This window comes from Schistosoma mansoni, chromosome W (assembly GCF_000237925.1).
Source record: "Schistosoma mansoni strain Puerto Rico chromosome W, complete genome".
NCBI lineage: Eukaryota > Metazoa > Platyhelminthes > Trematoda > Strigeidida > Schistosomatidae > Schistosoma > Schistosoma mansoni.
Window position 1 is genome coordinate 35,705,213 of NC_031502.1, and position 24,770 is coordinate 35,729,982.

Below are 24,770 nucleotides of genomic sequence, written 5' to 3' on the forward strand. Positions count from 1 at the left end.
TGATGTTAACTTTCTGAACTTAATTGAAAACTTAGTTGCTTAACTTTTTTCGAAGCTTCATCTTTCCCAATAAAATGAATAAGTAATTAATAAATTACTCATAAAACTATCAAAGATAATGTTAGTTACAAAACTGACTCATATACCTGTTATAACGTATGAGTGTGTGTGTGTACCCAGTTGTTATATCGATTGATTGAGTGCGTTCTTGCCCTGTTTAGTATATGAACGCCCAATGAGAGAAGAGCGAATTATCGATCAGAGCTATGATACACAAAAGCTGTATGAGCAGTCTTGAGTACTTATCAGTTCTGCTTTCTGCCTAGCCCAACTAGTTAAGTCCAGAACATCAATAACAGTCTCTGCAATATGAATCATTATTCTCAAACAAACTGGGTTTATATACCGAACAAACTGACCACATCGTGCCATAAAATAGAGAACAACATTTGTACAAGATTTAGCCAAATGTGGCTGTGAATGGGGGGGAACAGTAATCAATAGACTAGGGATAACTCAAGAATGGTAAACCGTATAATAATATTCTATAAGTCAAAATAAAGCTTATAATGAGAGGGACATGAATATAAATATATATAAATATATAATAGCAATTATACAATAGGAAATATGCATATTACATTGGTCCATAAATAGTCCTCCAAGTTACCATTCATAATACTCTTCAATACCCAAATATGTCAGTAAAGTTAAAGCAAATTAGAATTTCTATCTTTACAAGAATCATTTCTCTGACCATTATTTGCCAAATATAACCATCTACTTACTCAGCTATCAAATTTATCTTTTTTCAAATGTAATTAATAAAACCTGATGATTATAACATTTTGTATCTAAAACTGTCGAAAGATGAATAGTTGAAAGAAAAATTTCAAAAAAGAAAATTACTTCAGTATTTTATAATTAGCAGTGTCATGGTAGATAATCATTAATAAATAAAAACCTGAACTCCTTTCCGTTTTTATCTATCTCGTATTATCTAAATGACAACAATTACATTCAATGATTCTAATCATTAGTCTTATCGGAATTTGTTAAACAATTAACTGGAACATTAAAAATGACATATACATTCAGTTTTAAATTTCGCTCTTTTATTTTTATTTTGTTTAATTATCTTTATTTTATACATGCTGTGACATATATGGGAGAGGATAAACCAGCTTCCAGCTGAAGAGGAAATTAAAAAAAAGACGTTTGAAGTGGGTCGGACATATATTAAGGAAATCACCAAACTGCATCACGAGGCAATCCCTAATTTGGAATCCTGAGGGGAAGTGGAAAAGAGGAAGGCCAAAGAACACATTACGCCGGAAAATAGAAGCAGATATGAAAAGGACGAATAGCAACTGGAAAGAACTGGAAAGGAAGGCTCAGGACAGAGTTGGATGGAGAATGCTGGTGAGCGGCCTATGCTCCTCGACGAGGGGTAACAGGCGTAAGTAAGTAACATATATGATTCATATCATATATTAAAAAATGTATTTTTATCTGATAAATTCACCGATAAGAGACAATATATAGTGTGAATGTAATTTCTCCTCTCACCACTTACGTTTCTATACCATATGTTATATTAACACTTATCATTTCACACCACAAATCTCTTACACACTAATACATATACCCAGTCTAGACATTATTAACGTTGATTGGATGACCTATTCAGTGTACAATGAAACGAAGAACCATGTACCTATTTATATTCGATAATTTTGATGTTTGATTACAATTCCTTGAAAAACTTGGACCAGATTTCCAGGCGAAACGTTGGATTTACTACAAATTCATTCGCTGAGATTTTACAAATATATTATTCTTATTTAATGTCTTACTTCAGTATTGTTTTACTTATATAATAAACAATTATTTATTTATACTGAAGTAAGAAGTCACTTTTATATAAATTAATCTCTGTATAATTCATGAAGACTATTAAATCATAGCTTAGAAGTTATGATAATGCTTTATTAAGTCTATTGATTTTGGAACTAATGGTAATATCAAATTCATTTAGTATTGCTTGTTTGAATCTTCCCATCGATGTGTTAGGACTGTAACTGGTCAGTCTCTAATTGGCATATGTGCATACTGTGCGTATTGCCTCGATATAGCCTTAATTCATAAGCATTATAAGCAGAGATGGATAGTGGCTAGCAGTGGAATCCAGGACGCGCGTTTCGTCCTATTTGGGACTTGTCAGCTGGATGTACCTGCATCTCAGATTTGATGTTCACTCTGGGACTCGAACCCTATACCCTCGCTTCAAACGCCATCGCGTTATCCACTCGGACACTGAGTCCTGATAGTAATATCATTTTTAAAAAAATCAAATTCACAAAATTGATTTATTTCCAGGTCCTTTGAATAAATTAAAACAAACAAACAAACAATAAGCTTACAACTATTATTCAATTATGATTAATTTTAACACAGTAATTATATATCTTTACAATTATATATTAATAATATTAATTTTCAACTATTGGTTCTTCTATTTCATTATTTAATAATAGTACAAATTCATCAAATGAAATTTTTCCATCATTATTTTTATCAACTTTTTCAATCCATTTATTTATTTCCATTTGAGTATAACGATTATAATCACATTCATGTAATAATGTACAAATTTCATTTGATGTTAAATATCCTGATTTATCTTTATCAATTGAATCAAATGCCATTTTCCATTGATTAATACTAGAAAATTAAAATAGAAAAAAATTATTTTTGGGTAAATAAAATCAAACTTTAGAATTTATATACTGTTAACTATGCAGAAAACGATATTGACGAATGTTATAGAAAGGTGGAATATTTGTTGGAAACTAATAATCAGAACATTGTTTATTATTCAAAGATGAATGGTGGTTAGCAGTGGAATCCATTTTGACGCGCGTTTCGTCCTATTTGAGACTCGTCAGCTGGATGCACCTGCATCTCAGAGTTGATATTCACTCTGAGACTCAAACCCAGTACCTTTCGCTTCAAACGCCATCACGTTATCCACTCAGCTACTGAGTTCTGATAGCCACTTGCTTGTGCAATGTGGTGAAGTTTAAATTCACTTAGTATTGCTTGTTTGAATCTTTCCATTGCTGTCTCTTATTGGCATATGTGCATACTGTGCGTATTGCCTCGATATAGTCTTAATTCACAAGCATTATAAGCAAAGATGGATAGTGACTAGCAGTGGAATCCAGGACGCGCGTTTCGTCCTATTTGGGACTGGTCAGCTGGATGTACCTGCATCTCAGAGTTGATGTTCACTCTGGGACTCAACCAATTGCAGTCCTAAACATCGATGGGAAAATTCAAACAAACAATACTAAGTGGGTTGTTTATTAATATTTACTTTTTTTTGAATTCAACAAATAACATTGTTGTATTTCATAGTTAACTATGCACATATTTCGCAAAGAATGTGGTTAACTGTATGGATACATATGTAAAGTCATACTTTTAGATGTTTAAATAGTATCTGAACAAAATAAAAAGTCTCCGTTGTTTAGCTTTGATTATATTGAATATAAGACGCCTACTATCATTGATGGGATTGATTGATTAATGGTTGAAAGTTCATTATAATAATGACAACCATTGGGCTCTAGCTTGATCTAAAACTATCATGTTAACTGTCGCTCCTGAAGTTTCTAAGTTCAATATCAGAATCTAATATATATATATATATATATATATATATATATATATATATATATGAAGAGGACTAGAAATAGTTAGTAGGATATTTTTGAAGACATCAGTATTTCCTAGAGAACAACACACTAGCCAGAATATAAATTATTTAAAATATTTGGCAACTGACGCCACAAGATATATGTATATATATTTATGGTCTACTATATTTGCCATCGAAAAATAGCCAAAAAGTAACAAAACGAGATATTGTGGTGTGTGCTTATAATGTCGACAGATATAATTAGTATGTATCACCAGTTGAAAGTGAATGATCTGGCAGTAGAAGAATAGGAGAAGCAGAGAATGATTAGTGCGGAAATGAAAGAACAATCAAGTCTGAGAAAATTGATTGACGTTTTCACCTATGAAATATTTATTGTATGGTTCTTAGATTTTACTAAGTGATTTTGTGATTTTGTCTTCATTGGTGTTCTTGTTCACTACAATATAAGTGAACTAACTGAACAGTTTTTCAATGTTTAGTTGTATATTTAAAGCAGCATTACTTTGAAATATAATTATTTTCAACAACTCAAGAGATATATTTCATACCATTAATAAACATCACCATCCTATGCTCCATTTTCCTTGAGTTATAACATTTTACTAATAATGCTTAATGTAAAAGAATTACACAGTCATTACAACGCATTAATAATGATTGTTATAAAACTTATGGTTCTTTAATGATTAATAAAATTTAGTCACAAATTAAATCATATTAGATAAACGAAAAACTAATGTATAGTTAAACTTCAGGATATAATGATGTATTTCGGCAACTTTCCGTTTCTTACTTCTTGGTCTATCCTGACGGTAAATATTAAGTGTTTATTAGTTAGAAGTTAGCAGTTCAATAAATCGACATCTAAATAATGTACATTCTTTTCGCTGTATATTGCCAGCAACCACTATATCTCTGATTGAGCCTTCTATAACTTGTACAACGAAAGGTTTTGCATTTTTCAGAAACGCATCTGAATAGGTTATGCGGTTAATAACCATAATGATATATTAAAACAAACAAAATTAGGTAATTTGTTGAAATATCTAGATGGCACGGACAGGTAAACAAAAAAATCTTAAAGCGGGCCACATTATTGTTTTCAAGATTTTTTAATACTTACTATTATCAGAAAACTTTATTGATTGTTAAAATAAATAAAAACAATGTATCACCATCATAATTTTTTTTAGATTTATAAATAAAGTTTACGTAAATGTCTATGTTTATTTAGAAAAAATATGATCATAATATTAGATTATATAAAACCAATCTGATAAATTGATGCTCACTAAGATAGTGTCATAAATTGTTCAACGTAGAAATTATAGTGAAAAATACTTATTATTATAATTGGGAATGTTTGGTTTAATCCAAAATTAAAACAAAATATGCCTATATTTTCTTTCTATCAAAATGTGACGTAATGAAACGTACAACTTATGATAAACGTTGATATGAGATATAGAATACTTTTCTAGAAATATCAGTTATTTATTTCATTTATGAGTTGAAAATATTTAGTAACCCGTGATCTGACTTGAATTAGATTGTTTGCCTCTTGTTTTCAAATATTTGCTGTTGAAATATACATCCCAAATGCTTTCATATATAATTGTTGACTTTTCCTGAGTTAGTGTATACAGGAATTAAATAAGTCAAATACGAGAATGAATTTTTCAATACGTTTATTTCGTGCAATCATTGATTAGAAAGCAGAGCAAAACAAAATGATATGCAATGGAGGAGGCGAGTGAACCAACTCAATTTAGTCAAGTGTGAATCGATATTTATATTCAAACCAAAAATCAGTTACAGGTATGTGATGAGTAGGATAAGAAATGCACACTCATACGCTTACATAAAAAACGGTCAAGGTAGACAACCGAGTAATTACCAAAGTCAAAATGTAACTTGAGGAGAATGGATAAGTTGGTTTGTTCAGAAGCTAGAATAAGCTATATGGGCTTAACATAGCAACCGACACTACAAATGCTTGGTGTATTTAGTACTCAGATTTTGGTAATATTTCATAGATAACGTTCTGAATTAAGTGTGAATTTATGAAATTCTAATTTAAAATGATCAACTAAGGTCTCAGTTATCCCTTACTCTCCGAACTCAATTATTTATTAGCTGTTGGATTATAAAAATCATTATGATCGATTACTATCTAGGCTTTGGTAGTATATTATCTAATATATTGTCAACTCGTTTGTCTATACATTTTAAGATCTAAGATATTTTAATTAATTGTAAAAAAAAACTTGTTGTTACTGTTTTAGAAACTAGGGCTCAAACTTGAGAAAACAGTCAATTATTCAAGGATAAACCTAAAGGTCACATGGAAATAACAAATTCCAATTTCCAGTATAATGGAAGTTCTTACTTAGATATTTCCAAGAATAGAAAAAGAAGTTCATTGAAAGAAAAATTGATGGGGTAAATAGTTTAACTATGATGATTATTATTTACGTTGTGCAGCCAATGTAGCCTGCCTTGCTAGAGCAAGTAGAATCATAGACGCATATCGATGTGCTCTGAAGCGACGTTTATCTTTAATATTCTAGTAAATATTAAGCCTGATGAAGAAAACATTATAAAGCTTAGGTACGTGGAATGTTTTTCCAGAGATTTCAAAATTTGTTGATTCAAGATTTCCGCCGTAGCATCTTTAAATTCGACATCCATACAATTAGGGAGTAGGTTACATTGGGCGTACAAAGCGAACACATTCGAATATTATTTAACGTTCTTATTAAATGAAAACATCATAGTCTTTTCGTTACATTACGTTTGTGAGAAAGGAGAAAATTGCTATTAGAAGTGATAAATGATGTGAAAAATCTGATACACTGTTTGGTTATAGTAAATCTTATAATTTGCTTACTTCTCCAAATTTTTATTATTAAGATCAATAATGGATACTATAAACTCAATTGATACACAAAATAGACATTGTATGTCAAAATATTCCCTAAGTTTGTTATACTGATATTTCATTCATAAGTTTCTATAAAGGAAATTAAGTCAAATATGTTAGATTTCTGGTAAACATAGAACAATCGTCGGTTTACTTGATTGTAATTTAACCGATGTCAATTGAAAAGAGTTTCTTCCACGCAATAGGCGGTAAGTGAAGTGTCTTTTTTTTCTTATGTTAAAATACACGAAAACTGCAAATGCCTTACAATAATATATGTATAATCTTAAAACTGATTACCCAATAGTCTAATATTTCTTACCTTGTTAGCTCTTTTTGTTTTCTAAGTTATTTTTCTTGTCTTATTTTATCTTTAAATCATAGGAGAGTTCCATCATTTTCAAAAAGAAAAAAAATTCATACACACTTCAGAAATTCTTCACTTCAAAATTTTATAAATTTTATTTACTCTTTCTCTTGTTCAACTTTTCATTTAAATAATAAAATTTACTGAATGAAACTAAATTATCAGAGTTGAAATCATGAGTCAATTGAAGCTAGACCATCATAGAAAACCTGAAAGCACTGGACAGCCGTTTCATCCTATTATGGGACTCATGATTTCAACTATGAAAATACTGAAATCTCCACAAAACCCCTTCTGAACCAAAAAAACTAAATTAATTGTACTTCAGTACTTCTGATAAACTGTAAATACAGCCCAAAGTTATAAAGTATATAATTTAATTAAAAACAATTATTTTTGATATATATGTTAGTTAATTAAGTTGAACTGAATGTTGAGTAAGGGACAGAAAATCATCGTAAAAAAATAGGAACATAACATCTCATCAAGACTACTAAATTGTTATATATAAGGAATATCATATTAGTGTAGAAAGGGTCATAATGATTATTAACATTAATTTGTATATTCATTATATTTGTCAATGGTTTCTTTGTTATTTTGTTACATTCTCAATATTCGAGGTAAATTTTATTCATTGAAATGTGTCAAGTAGTTGTAAGCAAAGATGGATAATGGCTAGCAGTGGAATCTAGGACGAGTGTTTCGTCCTATTTGGGACTCAAGTATTTGTTTGTAATAAAATTAATCTTTTATAACTTTAGGGAATTTGCAGATGTAGCGTAACCTTAAAATAAATTAATTTTGTTGTACAAAACCTATTGTTTATGATTTGTTTAAATTTATCAAAAGAGTAAAATGTAAATTAATTTATGGTTATTAATCAAAATTTGTTTGCAGATAAAAGAAAAAGAATTAAAACTTGATATCTGTAATGAAATTAAAGAAAAAATAGTAATAATATGTGTACTCATTACTGTATACTACATAGAAGAAAAATAAACAATATGAATTTTAATAGTTGAGATCATGAATCAATTGAAATTACACCACCATGGAAAACCTGAAAGCACTGGACGGCCATTTCGTCCTATTGTGGGACACCTCACCAGTGTACATCAACAATCCTGCCTCGAGAGATTCAAACCCAGGACCTATCAGTCTCGCGCGCAAGCGCTATATATATATATATATATATTCAAAGAAGGCGCATAAATTTTAAACTTGGACTGTAGTGTGTGCTACTGATGTCGATAAATATAAGTAGTAGGTATCATCATTCGAAAGTGAAATGTCTGTTGGCAGAAGATTAAGAAGATCGAAGGATAGAGAACGACAACAGAGAATGATTATTGTGAAAACGAAGGAGTAATCACGTTTGAGACGATCGTTTGACATTTTGCAAATGAAGTATTTACTTTATGGTATTCAAATTCTACTAAGATGTTCCAAATACATTTAGTTGTCCCCACTTGCGTTCTCATTTTCACTACAAGATGATCATCTTTTTTGTTTGAGTTTCTAAATAATTCGATATCTTTTATTATCACTAGTTTTATTTATTGTAATGATTACTCGATTTTTACGAGAATTACATAAAAACGTATCGGATTTAATTGAGAAATGATAGTCAAAAATAATGCAATAAGCTTTGTGTTGTTTCTGTGAAACCAAGTAACTAGTTGATGATATTAGAATAAAACTAGTCAGAAGGTATATATATATATATATATATATATATATATATATATTCGTAATAGACTTTATATTTCAAATCAATTTGTTGTAATGATAAAGAATAATAGAAAGGAAGAAACTTATAAAGATCTTCATAAAAATGTGCACCATCTCCTATAGTTTGTTATATATTATGTATCAAATATTAATTTTCATTCTGTTTACTCGTTTATTTAAAAAAAGTAGTGTATTTATTTATTACACTTATCATTATTTTTCACTTGGATGTTTTATGAGATCTACGTTTACTCAAGATAGTTTTTGTTTGCAAACTGATGTCAATTAATAAAGCTCATCTTTTAAAATTTTTCAGCTCGTCGTAGTCCATAGTAAAGTCAATTTTAATATTATTCCTTCTTCAATATTTTTATTTACTGAAGTAATTGTGCAAATTACTTAACATAGAAGCACATCAATAAGACATTCAAATTCTACAATACAACAATACGTCAGGAAAACTGGAAAGAATTGATAAATACTTAAATCATGATCCGAAAATGGGGTTTGTGGAATAAAACGGACGTCCAGTGCTTCCAGGTTTTCAATTTGTTGTCTAGCTTAAATCAACTTATGAATTCAATTTAAATCATAGTTTATTAATGATGAAATTTCATTATATATCTTTATATCTATTTTATATTATAAAATAAATAATTTTTACTCAGCTTATCTAAATTATTTCATATATACACTAATTGAGTTATAGTAAATAAATCAGAATACCTGTAAAATTTATACGATAAATTGTTCATTTGATATAGTTGAGATCATGAGTCAATTGAAGCTAGACCACCATGGAAAACCTGGAAGGGCTATATAAAATTACTAAAATCTCTACAAAACCCCCTTCTGATAAATTGTTTATTAATTTTTTTAGAAAGTAATAACCAGGTTTTATATGTTGAGGTTATGTAATAAATAGTTTAAATAACAAATCCCTGACTTCTATATTCATTTGACTAAAACTACTGGTGATTCAAACGAAGTTAGTGTTTCATAAATTACTGTGGAAAACTAAATTATTCTATACTTTTAACTCAGAGACCAAATATACTCAATACAATCTACCTAAGGTGAAGAGTAAAAGTGATTGACATATGCATCTCTGAAATTTTTGTAATACTCTAATTGACAGCCAGATTTTAAGGGGGTTGACCTAATTCCGCATTTTGTAGATAGAGATAAGATGTAGATAGGTAATCAGTGTGATGAATTACTAACAGCTAAGTCTATTTTTACTATTTCGTACATGGAAAGGATAAATGTGGTTAATCACTAAAATCAAAAGCTAAATGTCATTCTTGAATAATTTATTATTTGTCTAGTTTAAATTCAACTATTCTCCTTTGAGTCAAACTATATGAAAGTTAGTGGAAATCTCTGAGTGTACTAACTGACAAGCGTATATGCGGGTTAAATTATATAGCTTATTAACTGAATTCCGATCAGTTTACCCGCTAAACTACTACTGCACATGTTTAGATTTAATTTATAATGTGAAATGAAGAAGAGTAAGCGAAGTTAGTAAAATAAAATATAAAATCATGTAATAAACGTATACTTAATTTCATAAGGGGGTTTTGTCGAGATTTTAGTAATTTTATAGTTGAAATCATTAGTCAATTGAAGCTAGACCAACATGGAAGCATTATACGGCCGTTTCGTCCTATTTTAGGACTCCTCAGTAGTGCGCGTCCACGATCCCGCCTCGAGAGATTCGAACTCAGGACCCATCAGTCTCGTGCGCGAGCGCTTAAACTTCAGACCACTGAGCCAGTATCCAACGATGTTAATGTCTAACTTCAACCAATCCACGAAATTGAGCAACTGTCTACCATCGTCTTCAGTGAATTACTATCTCACAACTGATCCGGTTGAACTGCACTGGTCACTGCTTCTTACTAGAACTCCAGGAAATATCTCTTGAAGTCAGTCCCTAGTGAACATATATTGATTAATATCAGAGGGGGGTTTTGTGGAGATTTTAGTAATGTTTATGGTTGAAATCATAAGTCAATTAATGATGATCAATAATAATATGTTTATTACTGAAACAGTTCATTAGAAATAATATCAAAATACTTTAAAGGAAGGATTTCAATGAAAAAAAACATACAAAACTCAGAACAAAATTGTTTACGTGTCGTTTGTAAACATTTAATGACATTAATGAGTTCATAGGTATCATTACTAAGTTTTGATCTGATAATTTTGAATAAATTGAGCATTGGATAGATTGTTATAAATAAATAATCTATTTGCAGTATTTTAATGATATTATTTACAATTCACACTATTACTTTACAAATTAAACTCTATCCTTTGTCATTATAAAGGTCACACATTTTCATCATTAACAGTGTAAATATACACACACACAAATTTGCATACATGTCGCTTATGAATTACCTTGACTGAAATGACATGACATCGATTTATTCAGACCTGTTTTTGATTGAACGCACCTAATATTCGTGTTGTCCCGTTGTACTATTTTAACTTGGATTAATGTTAATTTGGTTATTTATTCTCTGAAGAAGTGGCTTACACCGAGTAACGAAACGTCAGAAAATCTAATTTTTCTACTCATTGAGTTATTACAAACATATTATTTATTCATAACAATCTACCCAATGCTCAATTTATTCAAAATTATCAAATCAAAACTTGGTAATGATACCTACATATTTTGTTTATGTTAATATTCTATTTCTAATGTACTATTTCCAATATTTTCTAATAAAACATTTTCAACCGGTGTTTTCATCTAACATATTTGTTTATATTCATAATTGTTTCTTTCTAGTTACTACAGTTTGAATGCTGGTAATAAATTTTTTAGAAAGAAGTATCCATAAGAATTAAACTTAAATAATAGTATCTTAAAGAAACACTGAGACAATTAATTTACATATAAATAACGTAATTTCCAAAGTTTTGTTATATAATGAATGCATGATATATAATTTTATTCTATTAGTTGCACAATTCATTGTCAAGAAGGTACAAGTATTTATAAACAATTGTTTACGCAAAATACTCAACATTCACTGGCCGGATACTATCAACAACAACCCACTGTGGGAGAGGATAAACCAGCTTCCATCTGAAGAGGAAATTAGGAAAAGACGTTGGAAGTGGATAGGACATACATTTCGGAAATTACCAAACTGCATCACGAGGCAAGTCTTAACTTGGAATCTTGAGAGGAAGTGGAAAAGTGGAAGGCCAAAGAACACATCACGCCGGAAAATAGAAGCACACATGAAAAGAATGAATGTTAACTGGAAAGAACTGGAAAGGATTGCTCAGGATAAGGTTGGATGGGAAATGTTGGTGTGCGGCCTATGCTCATCCGCGAGGGGTAACAGGCGAAGGTAAGTGAGTGAGTAAGTTGTACAATTATCAGATTAACAAAACATTACTGATTAATGTTTTTATTATTCTATACAAATTATAATAAATGGTACTGAATAAGAACCCGAAATTCAGTTGACTTTAGGCCATTTAATTTAGTGAAAATTAGATCTTATCACTTTTTAAAGCTGTAGATAATTACCTGATGTAAATAAAGACTATGTCATATGTAAAAAAGTATATTTTAAAAAAAGTTAGCGTGATATTTGTCACCCTCATCATCAGTGAAACTGAAAAGTGAAAAAAATAAGTAAAATACATTCAGTTTGCATATCTTCCATTTTAAACAAGTACAATATTTGTTTAAGATGTCACAAATAATCAAAAGGTCTACAGCTGGAGTTTAGAAAAATCAAAGTATTATTTATACTGAGCTATACTATTTGATTAACACAATCATCAGATAGATTGAAATGAACAACAATCTCCTAGTAATTATACACAAAAATTAGTTCCATTGGTAAGGTAATACATAGACTTTATAACCTACCAAAAGTTCAGAAAACTAATTCACTCCATCGCTCAGTTTTAAATATGATCAGTTCATCAAACTACGCAGTTGATAAATGTCTGGTTAAACTTTTAAAGCTACATTATAAAGACGTCATATAGCATGATATGAAAGACAATTTTATTGAATGTATTGGAATTTTGAAGATGGACAAGAAATTAATGATATCACTTGATGTATAATCTTTATACATCTTTTCAGCTTTGTTTCATCACAATATGAGAGAAACTTAGTCATATGCTTAACCAACATAGAAAGAACGCACGTCCTGGACTTACTGCTGGCCACCATCTATCTTTACTTATAATGCTTGTCACTTAAGACAATATCAAGGTAATCCTCATAGGATGCGCATATGTCGATAAGCTACTAATCAGTTGCAGTCTTAAACATCAATGGGAAGATTCAAACGAACTATACAAAATGAATCTCCTTTAACTTATCCTGAAAATCAAATAATTAGGAATTTTCACATTAGTTTTAATTTTAATTTTACAAACATTATGCTACTAACTGATTATTATATTATAAGGAGGGGTTTTGTGGAGATTTTAGTAATTTTATAGAGTTGAGATAATGAGTCAATTGAAGCTAGACTACCATAGAGAATCTGGAAGCACTGGATGGCCGTTTCGTCCTATTATGGGACTGGTAGGTCCTGGGTGCGAATCTCGCGAGGTGGGATCGTGGATGCGCACTGCTGAAAAGCCCCATAATAGGACGAAACGGCCTTCCAGTGCTTCCAGGTTTTCCATGGTGGTCTAGCTTCAATGGACTCATTATCTCAACTCTATATGATTATTATATTGTTAAGTTTACTCATCATCATTAAATATAGTATTGATTTTCTATTTAATTATAAAACCTACTATTCATTAACATTTAACCCTGATAAAAAACAACCAACTCAATTTCAGTGTTTAGTTGTTTTAATGGGTAGTAGGTTGTTGGAAAAAAGTAGTATAATGTAATACTAACAAATATTTAATTAATAAATGGATTATTTAAATGAAAATTTCAATGAAAACAAAGTCTTTATATACTTCACATATAGATAATATTTACATAAATTACTTGTCAACAATAGGCTACATAGAATTAAATACACTAAAATGTAAAAAACTATGGTTACAAAATTAATTGTGTACAATTTGCATAACACATATTTCTTCTAAAACTAAATGACCACAGTGTTGAATCAAGAGAGAAGGAATATTATTGTAATTCTGTTTCTTTTTTTAAATGTTTACCATTTAATATATATAAAACAAACTTACTCTTTTGGCGGTGGAGGTTGTAAACCAAGCGCATTAATATATTCTTGAAGTGTAATCATATTGTCACCGCTTAGATCAAATAAACGTAGAAACTCCTTCATAGAAAAAGGAATAAAAAAAATAATGATGAAGATGCTTAATTTAAAAGTGAAATGAAATTTACTCTTTTGTGATTATGTTTTACGACTTTAATTGAATTTTATACTTAACTAGAAAATATCAGGTATTCAATACATTTTCATGAACATAGCATACAGATACCTTGGAAAAAAACGTAAAAAGAAATGGGTTTTAAAAACAAACGAAAATTTGTCACCTTGACTATTAGATAAGTTCATAGCTTAACTTGTGAATCCTTTAAATGTAAACACAATTTTTGAAAGAAGGATTTGATTTACAGTAAAAAAAACATTTAAGAGGAAAACATTAGTTATATGATAAATGATGATCCTAATAACATAATTACAGGTTTTAATTTCACTGGAATAACAACGACAGAAATGTAAGATAGTTGCACATAAACAAGAGAAAACCCTGTATCTAAGTTTTTTGTTAGTTGGTTTACATCAACAGGATACATCTGTGCTCCTAAGGGAACTGATGCTCCTCGGAGTACTTAAGGTTAGTAACAGTCTAAATAGTTCATCAGTTCCTTCAAAATAATGGGTACATCTTGCTGATAAACGCCATATAGATTCAAATGTAAGTTTCGAGTCTACTTCCAACTACATCCAACCATCCATGCGATACTGCACGCGATCTTAAATCACTTAGATTAGTTCGTATGTTGCAAATTGACCTACAGAATTTCATCATAACTAAGAACTTAGAACAGATGACTACTAAGAAATCAAACAGGTTTTAACATAAAAAACCGATCTCATTCATATGTATCAAAAAAGTACTAACTTTCTCGCTGTATCGTTCATTCAACAAGGTGTTAGTATGTTTTTTGACGTATCACGAATTCTTTCATTTTTTCACTTTATTAATAATTTGTAATCCTACATTTCAATGTTTTGTAGTTTTCTTTAAGTCTATCAAAAGAGGTTTCAAAGCCAAAACTCATTCAAAAAAGGTCCATTAGGAGTATCGCTTATGAGAAATGTGTTATAATTATGAAAACCGGTATTTAAAACAGCTACAAAACTGACATTCGACCAACTTAGGGAATGGGACAGTTACTGATGGCAGAAGAATATTTCCTCCACCATCCAAAACATGATAATCACTTACTATCAAAGCATAATTTTTTTATAGAGATCTTACAGACATCTAATAATTAATCATTAGATTTCATGCCTAACTCAAAATAGTGGAAATGTAATAATAGTACCACAACCATCCTTCAAAATAACGTATACTGTCAAATAACTTGGCTCAAAAGGTACGCACTTCAAAAACTTGTACATTGAATACGTTTTAATAATTCATCAGGTTAAACATAAACTATGCATTCAAAGACAACACATGAAATAGATCGTTCAGCCATGATTTTAAAATACTTTCCAAACTATTTTTTTAATCAATAACTTGTTATTATTATTCTCCGATAATTTTTCATTATTATTAATCAACTACTAATGTCAAGTTCAGGCTTTTCTTTTTATATATCACATTGAAAGTAGTCACATTCTGATCTGTAAATTATTGTCTTCTAACTACTTTTCTTTAACCTTCATATCAATATACGACCTTATAATGATACTTAAAATTCTTTAAACATTTTATTATGTAATCCCTCTATTTTTTTCCGATTGGTAAATACATTTAATGAACCATTGTAAAATAATATCCTATAGCATCAATAAATGATGTCGTCCTAAAAGGAGATTTCTCCCTTGAATTGTGTTTATTTCATCTTTAAAGGATTTTACATAAACTAAGCCAGATATACTCAATGATTCAGTTTACTGTTTTTATTTAGTTGTGTTTACTAATCTCTAAAGTTTATCGAAGTATATTTAGTTTAGCATGTAAATTCAAATGAGCCAAATTTAATTCATTTTTGATCCAGAATTCTTCGTTCATTTTTTAAAATTTACCTAACTCCAAACATAATGTATTCTTAATAGTAAATGGTTGTGGAGATTGTTGAGTTTTTATGAAGATCATGAACCGATCTATGTTAGACTACCATAGAAAACCTGGAAGTATTGGATGGCTGTTTCATCCCAGTATGGGACTACCAAAATCCCGCAGGTAGGACTCGAACCTTGGATCTTCTGTCTCTCGCGAATACTAAACCTTCAGATAACTGAGCCGGCATCCAACGGTGTTAATATCTGTCTTCAACCAATCCACGATATTGGACGTTAAGTATTTTCGATGTCATATCATACAGATCAACGATTATCTACCATTCGACAAAAGATAAACCTGAATCATGAAGGTTTTTTAAGGAAATCATTAGGCCACTTAACTGTCTACTGATACTTATACGTTTTTCGTTTCCTAGGAGTTCATTCTCCATTTTTTAAAAATGCAATAGCTGATATTTGTAAATATGATTTTCGCAGTTCATTAAAGGAATATACTAGAGGTAGTATTTCGAACGATTATATATTGCTATTTACTCACACAATCTTAAGAGAAGCTTTCATTGCTATCTATTACAATATTGTTGAAAGTACAACAGTTGGAAATGTTAAGTATAATCAAAATTTCTAGTACATCTTTCAGAGGCTAAAATCATATAATAATGTGAAGTTAGAGCTTCTTATCATTCATATTATGGAATCAACATACGTACGTTAGGAGGTAATTTGAAGAATAGTGTCTGGATTCACGCGTAGCTATATAAAAATTACATTAAATAATTAAGCAAATATTCATACCAAACTGTTTAAAACATATTATAGTTTTAAATAATTATAGTAAACGTTTACTAGTTCGGTTTGTGATTGTAGTATATTGATTAATTTGATACAGTAATTACATTAATATCAGAATTGGTATTTGTGGAGATTGTAGACCACCATTGGAATCCTGAAAGCACTGGACGGACGTGCGGGATCATGGATGCGCACTACCGAGGAGTCCCATACTACGAAGAAATGGCCGTCCAATGCTTCCACGTTTTCTATGGTGGACTGGCTTACATCGACTGATAAATTCGACTATTAGATTAGATTAATAACGATAGCCAATTATTAAGATAGTTTGACTCAATTAATCCAAATCAGTGTACCTGTACAAATACATTTATTCTCAATGTGTACATTGATTTTCACTCTTTACCATGTTATGTATATATTCTTAATTTCCAATTTTTCCCAAGAATTATTAATATATTTCCGATCACTATCAAATGGAAACTCATTATATTTGTGTTAAATATTATAAATTTGGTCATAAACCTTTTTCTTGATCCTTTGTTACTTCTCTCTCTGGTTTTAAATGCTTTTCATCGGTATGCCTTTTCGAGGTGTTAATTTGATTATTCATGTTATAACCCTCTTTTATTCATAGAACCTGACATATAAGAGAAAGTTCTGATGAATATGAAACTATACCTTAGGAACAGAAGAATGAAATAACCAACATATAAAAAATGACTCTACAAGTAAACTGAAACGTCTGTAAAATAATAATGAGTTACATAGTTCACATGAGCTAAAAGTAAGAAAATTGCCACTGGTAATAAATTTCATATTCAAACGCAAATAAGTGACTATCAGACAGATCTGTTTATTTACGGAATCAATTCTAGTCATAATAGAAAATATGAATAAATGATGAGTTAATTATTTCAAAATAATCATTAGGCTACAGTTAGTATTGATTAATTCAAATGAAAACTTACATCGACTTTTGATTCTGGTAGACCTGATCGTTGAACACAAATTCGAATTTCAGATGGTGTTAAAATGCCATCACAATTTTTATCCATTTGATAGAATTTTTCGATTAACGCTCTTCTATCCATTGTGTTTAGTTTCATGGCCATATATTCAAACTGTTTGTCTTTTTTCTAGGATCCACTTAAAGGTATCTGATAATATTTAAAAAAAAATATATTCTAGCTCAAGCCAGAAGGTTACTATATAGGTGAAAAGAAACAATTTACTTCATTGTTTTTTTATACTCGTTTGTTTAAAAAGTCAATTTATAAAGTTGGCAATTTTTAAAAGTGCGATGTTTGTAATATGAATACCCAATCAAATAGTGAGAATGTAATACTTTTTTTGATAAACAATGATGTTTGAAATGATTAAATGTTTTTATTTGTGATGACATGTTATAATTTATAGAAATAAAATTGATTTATTAATAAAAAAAACTTAATTGATTTATGTGTGTTAAACATACTATCAGTATCAATATTTCATAACCAATCGACAGCGCTTTTGAAAAGTTTCTATATTTACACAATTTATTGTCTTATTGTATTAGTTCGTTTAAAAAGGAAGACAGAGTTATAAACTGATAAAAACGTTTGCTGAGGAATGTTCGCCTCGAAGCAGTATTTGTCTATGAAAATGTCTTCTGTCGGAAGCCAGCTCTAGTCTGAAAGTAACTACTGTGTGATACACGTGTTACATATACTTAAAAAATGAAAATATAGATTACTTCAATGGGTAGTTTTGTTTGTACTCAAAAGTCACTGAAAACATTTGAGCATGTGATAAGGCCGCTAAGAAATTTAAGTACTATGACTTCTTTAATAACTCGGAAGCAATTTTCTATTTTCCGTCAACTAAATTATATTGATTATAGTATATTCAGTGACTAACAATGGTTAATGTGTGGAATGATGTCTAAGTATGCTTGTATCTTTAATCATTTCGTATAAGCAAACGATTTGTTCATTGAAAGTGTCAATCTCTAGCATTACTCTTTTGATATTAGATATATATAATCACGACTCAAGTCAATTTATTTCAATGGATTTATTTAAAGAAATGATTATCACTGTTTATTCCAAGTATATATGCATAACTTTACATAATTTAAGTCTGAGTAAAATTAAATCTTCTTTCGAATGACTAATCTAAAAAGTAAGATTTAACAGTGATAAATGAAGTATTTTTTATTGACGGATATTGTTAATTTGCTTTACCTGTCAAACTTTAAATACCCATATGATTGACAATGATATGTTATGAGTGACAGACTCATTTTTGCGATAAGGAGTGTAAGTAATATAAGCTAACCAGTAAGGTAACTTATATCACATGCAAAATTCATATAACATTTAATAGTTAGACGTGTTATAGTTTCTGCCATATCTTAAGAAACATCTACTGAATATTCTTAAATTTATTTACAAATTCCGAACCTTTGTTTAGGTCACGTACCTTTAGGTTAATTTATACTCATTGACAATATGGTCGAAATGTATAAACCACAAATCTATCTGCTAACCGGAAATGTGACAACTGTTAGGTAATGAAGTTGAGCATCATGAATCCTAATTTATATCAGTGATTGAAATGCGAAATCGTTTATCTCCTCACATCTTCTGTAACGAACGTCTGCTATCTAACTTGTTCTACACTTTTCTTCTACCTTTTTCAACGTATTATTCAGTAAGTGTCAACTTTAATCAATTAATTAGTACCGATGACTTAAAATATCCAAATGAAAATACTGATTTATTATTAATAATCTGATATGACAAGATGAAAAATGCAAAATTACATTTCTAACTCATTGTGGTTCTTACTCAATATTATTTTCATTTTTACTTAGTGTGATAGTTATTCAGTTTATTATTCGTTTCATTTTCATTGTGCTGTGTTATTCAGTATAACACTGATTTACTTCGGTATGATACTTATTCAATATATGATATTCTTGTATTGGATTATTATCAACTATGCTCAGTATAACATGTAGCAAGAGATTTTACGGTTATTTCATGAATGTGACTTTTTCCTTATTATTAATCAAATATGTGTACATATCAACATATAATAATGAGAGCACAATAGACTACAGTCATCGTCATGTTTTCAAGGTAATTTTTATTAACCCTATACGTCTATATATTAAGAGTATTAGTCTAGCTTATAACTGTAAGCTTTAAGAAATGTCTATTAGCTACTCATAGTTTATTGGTTGGACTTAGATATCTGTTTAAGCTTTTATTTGAAAATCATTTCAAGAAAAGTACTTTGAATGTCTGCAGAATAGTAAAGTTGAAGATACCCACCTACGCAATTAAATAAACAAATTTTTACTGTTATGATGACTAAAATTAAAGATTGCTTGTATGCTAAGGCCATTGAGCTTTAACCACTCATTTGAGATTTTAACACTTCAAGGTTATCCTAAGAATCACATGATTGGCGGCTTATTATACAGCTTACTTGACAAATAACTGTGCTTACTTCTAAAATAGAAATCTGAGACTTTAATTTCAGTAATTCATATTGATAAAAAGCGATTTATTTTGATCGAAAAAGTTTTGAAAATCAGTTATTTTTTACGATTTCTTGGTAAGTTGATGATTAACTGATCTACTTTTTTGTCAGTGTATGTAAGCAACATGTCATTTTCATGACTTGAATATTGTCATAAGATTTTCATCCAAATAGATTCTTTAAACTATTAAATGGTTATTCATAATTCGTGACTTTAGTGAGCTGATCCTAGTAGGCTTTCATTGTTTATGGTTATGAGAACTTCTTTCATTTAATTTGTTGATGAACGTACTATATGGGAAAAGTGAGTAAATGGTTTTAGTTTACCTCCTATGCTCTAATCATCCCAAATATCAAAATAGTCACAAACCAATAGAGGTATTTATTTTCTATCATCTTGTCATCATCACTTTGAACGAAGAGAGTCAATGTATCCTACATTTCGCCAAATCATTGAAATACATTTAAGATTCGCTTAAACTAAAACTCAGACCTTATCATTAAAATGGTGTTGAATGGCTGAAAATTTTGTGGTTTAACCTAACATCATTAACAGATATTTAGTTTTTTAAAGTTGTTAATATGTTTATTATTAATCAGATATCTGAGCATACATAACAGTGTTTAAGTAAATTAGTGTTACTTGGGGGATGTTGTTAAAACCCTTGACACCATTACTTTTGTTTATTCACTGTCAAATATTATTTCATTAATGTGTTCTTACTTATTTTTTCCAGAAAACATCTAGCCACCTATCATATATCGTATAAGTAATGCCTCGATGTTTGAATTCTGAAGAATTAATGGAAGTTTTCAACGAGCTTGATAATAATGGAGACGGTGTTGTCAGTCGACAGGAATTAACTACATGTTTAGTGAAAGCCGGGATTTCTATGGCGAAAATCGAAGTAAGTTAGAATAAACATATATGTCCAATGTTCATATATTTTATAAACGAAAGCAGTCATATTATCGCATTGAATCATATAAAGGATACGACTATTATTCTTTACGTAATTGAAGTCAACTGATACAGTAGAATGATAAAATCCATTTTTTACTTTTTCAAATTAAACTTGAAGAACAGTTATTTTGAAAAGATTATACAGTTTTCAGAAGTGACTAAACATGTCACTGAGTAGCATAAAGTGAATCTTTTTTCTTTTCAAGTTGAATTAAACCATACTAATAAAAACAGTAAGAAACAACTATGAAGATCAAGTTACAAGTTTATATCAATTACAAATTCTCTGCATGCCTTGTCATCCATCATCATGCTTGGTAATAACTTACAAATCTGTTTTTTACGAAACAAACATTAAAAAATAAGACAAATGTCTGTGATTATATACACTTTTAATGAATAAACATAATTTCATTTTTTTCACAAAAGGAATGACAGAGTATATCCATTATGAAAAGACAAAGTTTCGTTAGATCAACTGTCATTATACATCCACTTGGTATTGTTTACTTGAATCTTCCCATTGATGATTAGGACCGAAATTGGATTAGTTTCTTATTGGCATATGTGCATCCTGTGCGGATTGCCTCTATATTGCATTCAGTCACAAGTATTATAAGTAGAGTTGGATAGTGACTCGCAGTGGGATTCAGGACGCGCGTTTCGTCAGGTTTGAGACTCGTTAACTGGATGTACCAGCATCTCAGAGTTGATGGTCGCTCTAGGACTCGAACTCAGTACTATTCGCTTGAAATGCCATAGCGTTATCAACTTAGCTATTGAGTCCTGATAGCTACTAGCTTTTACAATGAGGTGTTGAGTTCGCTTTTTATTGGTTGTTAGAATATTCCCACCGACAGCCATTGATCAGTCCCGGAGTGAACATCAACTCTGGTATGCATGTCTCAAATAGGACGAAATATGCAACCTGGATTCCATTGCTAACCACCATCTATCTTTGTTATTATACGTCATTAATCCGACTAGATGATGTATAATGTAACAAATACGAGTGCATTTTGTGTGTGAATAAAAATATTTCTTTTGTAATATATTAATGAAATTACAAAACATTTTAATATCAAAGTACTGCTGAAACTCTAAATAGCAAATGTTTCAATAACATATTAAATTTATATTTTATCATCAATAATGCAATTTATTTATTTATGATTATTTATTTAATTTATTCGATCATTTTTAAATAGCAAGTAATGAATCAACTAGATCTTCCAGGTTTTCGATGGTGGTCTAGCTTCAAATGACTCATGATTTCAACTGTGAAAAAAACTCAATAATTGTTTATTCAACTTCAAGGTAACTTTCCATAATTATCTAGTAAACCCTTGCCTGGTAATTTGATCGTTTTTAACCCGATGAAGCGCATTAACACTTTTTTGGGAGAAAATTTCGACAAATACAGACATCATTCTATATAAATGAAGTATAAGTAACGAGAACTTTAAACCAAGACTAGAACACAGAACTAACGAAAAAACGTAACAAGATCAAGTGTGAGTAAAAAACAATGATGTTTATTCTAGTAGAAAACTGAACATAAACCATATAAAAAAGGAAAGAATCGAGCGCATAAATTTATTTTCAATTCGTTTTTCATCATGGCTCTACACTGGCATATAAATTATTTACAATAATGAAATAACACTCTTCGAGTAGATACGTTACGTAATAGGAAAGGAAGTACAGAAAACATTTTATACAGCCAGACTGAGTATCGTCTTCTACAACCGCCCCACAATAAGAACGGTTCATAATGACAGATTGCCTGAATTCGCCACATCTATGTGCATTAACTAATTCAACTGCTACTGTGGAGCCAGTTATAAAGGGCGTACAATTCGGCAAGTTCGTCAACGAATAACAGAACATCATCCGTCGTGGTTAAGCAAAGGACACGTAAAGGTGATTAAGAGTTCCATTCTCGCTCACTTGGTGGACACAGGTCATCAAGTTGAACTGAATAAAGCTCTTAAGGTTATCTACCATATTCCATCAAATTTGCAGCATGGTTTACGGGCTTGTCTTTTGCACATAGTTGAAGCCAACGCAAATCTATATTCACAAACCGAACCTTTGTATCCAAAAGAAGTTTGCACAACCACTCTCGCTACCTTGGCCATCGGTATAGCGGCGTTTTTAGCAGAACTTTGGTAAACAATCATCTTATTCCTTCTATTTTTGTAGTTTTGTATTTTACTTATTCTCTACATTCGTCTCTTGATTCTCACATAACTACTTTATTACTGACTATTCATCAAAACATTTTGTTAGTTCTTTCTTCTCGTTTATATATTATGCAACGTAGCAACAGCTTGATTTTCGAATAATTACTTTGATTAGTATTAAACCTTCTCTTCCAATTAATGTTAGTTTATAAACGATATGTCATCATATAATTATTACGTAACGTGTCTACTCCATGAGTGTTATTTTGTCATTGTAAATCATATATGTATATATTATATTAGTGTAGAGCCATGATGAATAACTAATTGAAAAGAAATTTCTTCGCCCGATTCGTTCCTTTTTAATTTATCAAATGTCAAAATGGGAGTTTTCACTATAAGCCATATAGCTCAGATAGAGAATGACACTAAAAAATTCCAAATATGATCAACATTTCGAGAAAGTTGAAAAAATAAATATAAACTACTTCAAACTAAAAAACACCTAAGGAATAATTTATCATAATTTCAAAATGTATATGATTAATATTTTTTTCTATCTAATTTCAGATGGAGACGTCTATTCATTCAAATAGATCAAGATCGAAGTGGTGAAATTGATGTGAATGAATTAAAATCATTATTTGATGAAACTGGTATGACTGTATCACGTACAGTATTAGATGAATGGATACGTGAAAATGATATAGATGGTAATGGAAAACTTAATTTTGAAGAATTTTATTCATTTGTTTCATCTAACTTATGAATATAATTATTTTCACATTTTATATATTTGTGTATTTCTTATTTCAAAAAAAAAATAATTATCCAATCATATTAAAGGTTTTTATGTTGTATCTTTGGTGTTGTAATTGTTTTGTTTGTTTTTAAAAAAAAAATTGTATCATTTTTAGTCCAATAATCAATAATTGTGATTTCAATGATTGTACTTTATATGCACTTTTTTCCATCAATTATGAGTCTTCTTTTTTTTTTATAATGAAAATGAATGAAAGATCGTTTCATTTTTTATAGAAATGAAATGGAACTTAATCACATGATTAAATATATAAGCGGAAAGTTTGAAGATATATAAAATACTATAATAATTAAGTACATTAACCTATAAGAAACTTTTATAAACAACGACTAATCAATATTTAGTAAATAATGCATATTATTGGTAATCATAAATTTATGATTTTTTGTTTTAACGTATCATTGGAATTAACTAATATCCAGTAGATAATTATTGAATGTTTCATAAATCTGCTTGATATCTACGTAGAA

General features: G+C 29.7%; 2 protein-coding genes across 2 annotated transcripts; one reads left to right on the forward strand and one right to left on the reverse strand.

The window, feature by feature from the left end:
* Positions 1-2,357: 2,357 nt before the first annotated feature.
* Positions 2,358-18,029, reverse strand: Smp_135980 (similar to 16 kDa calcium-binding protein). Its single transcript, XM_018789512.1, has 3 exons — positions 17,765-18,029; positions 13,960-14,054; positions 2,358-2,724 (listed from the first exon to the last, which is right to left on the reverse strand). The coding sequence occupies exons 1-3, from the start codon at positions 17,906-17,908 to the stop codon at positions 2,493-2,495; spliced, it is 471 nt and encodes a 156-aa protein (XP_018654948.1). The 5' UTR covers positions 17,909-18,029; the 3' UTR covers positions 2,358-2,492.
* Positions 18,030-19,753: 1,724 nt separating this feature from the next.
* Positions 19,754-24,452, forward strand: Smp_025410 (putative calmodulin; the record flags this gene model as incomplete). Its single annotated transcript, XM_018789513.1, has 3 exons — positions 19,754-19,858; positions 21,104-21,213; positions 24,054-24,452. Coding segments are annotated over 3 exons (408 nt in total), but the record flags the coding sequence as incomplete, so codon positions are not given.
* Positions 24,453-24,770: the final 318 nt, after the last annotated feature.

What these genes read in the sequence shown, in the direction of transcription:
- Smp_135980 (XM_018789512.1), bottom strand. Translation starts at nt 17,908, where the DNA reads ATGGCCATGAAACTAAACACAATGGATAGAAGAGCGTTAATCGAAAAA. An exon ending in TACCAGAATCAAAAGTCGAT is followed by an intron (nt 14,055 to 17,764) that starts GTAAGTTTTCAT and finishes TTTTCTATGAAG; the next exon opens with GAGTTTCTACGTTTATTTGA. An exon ending in CAACCTCCACCGCCAAAAGA is followed by an intron (nt 2,725 to 13,959) that starts GTAAGTTTGTTT and finishes TTAATTTTCTAG; the next exon opens with TATTAATCAATGGAAAATGG.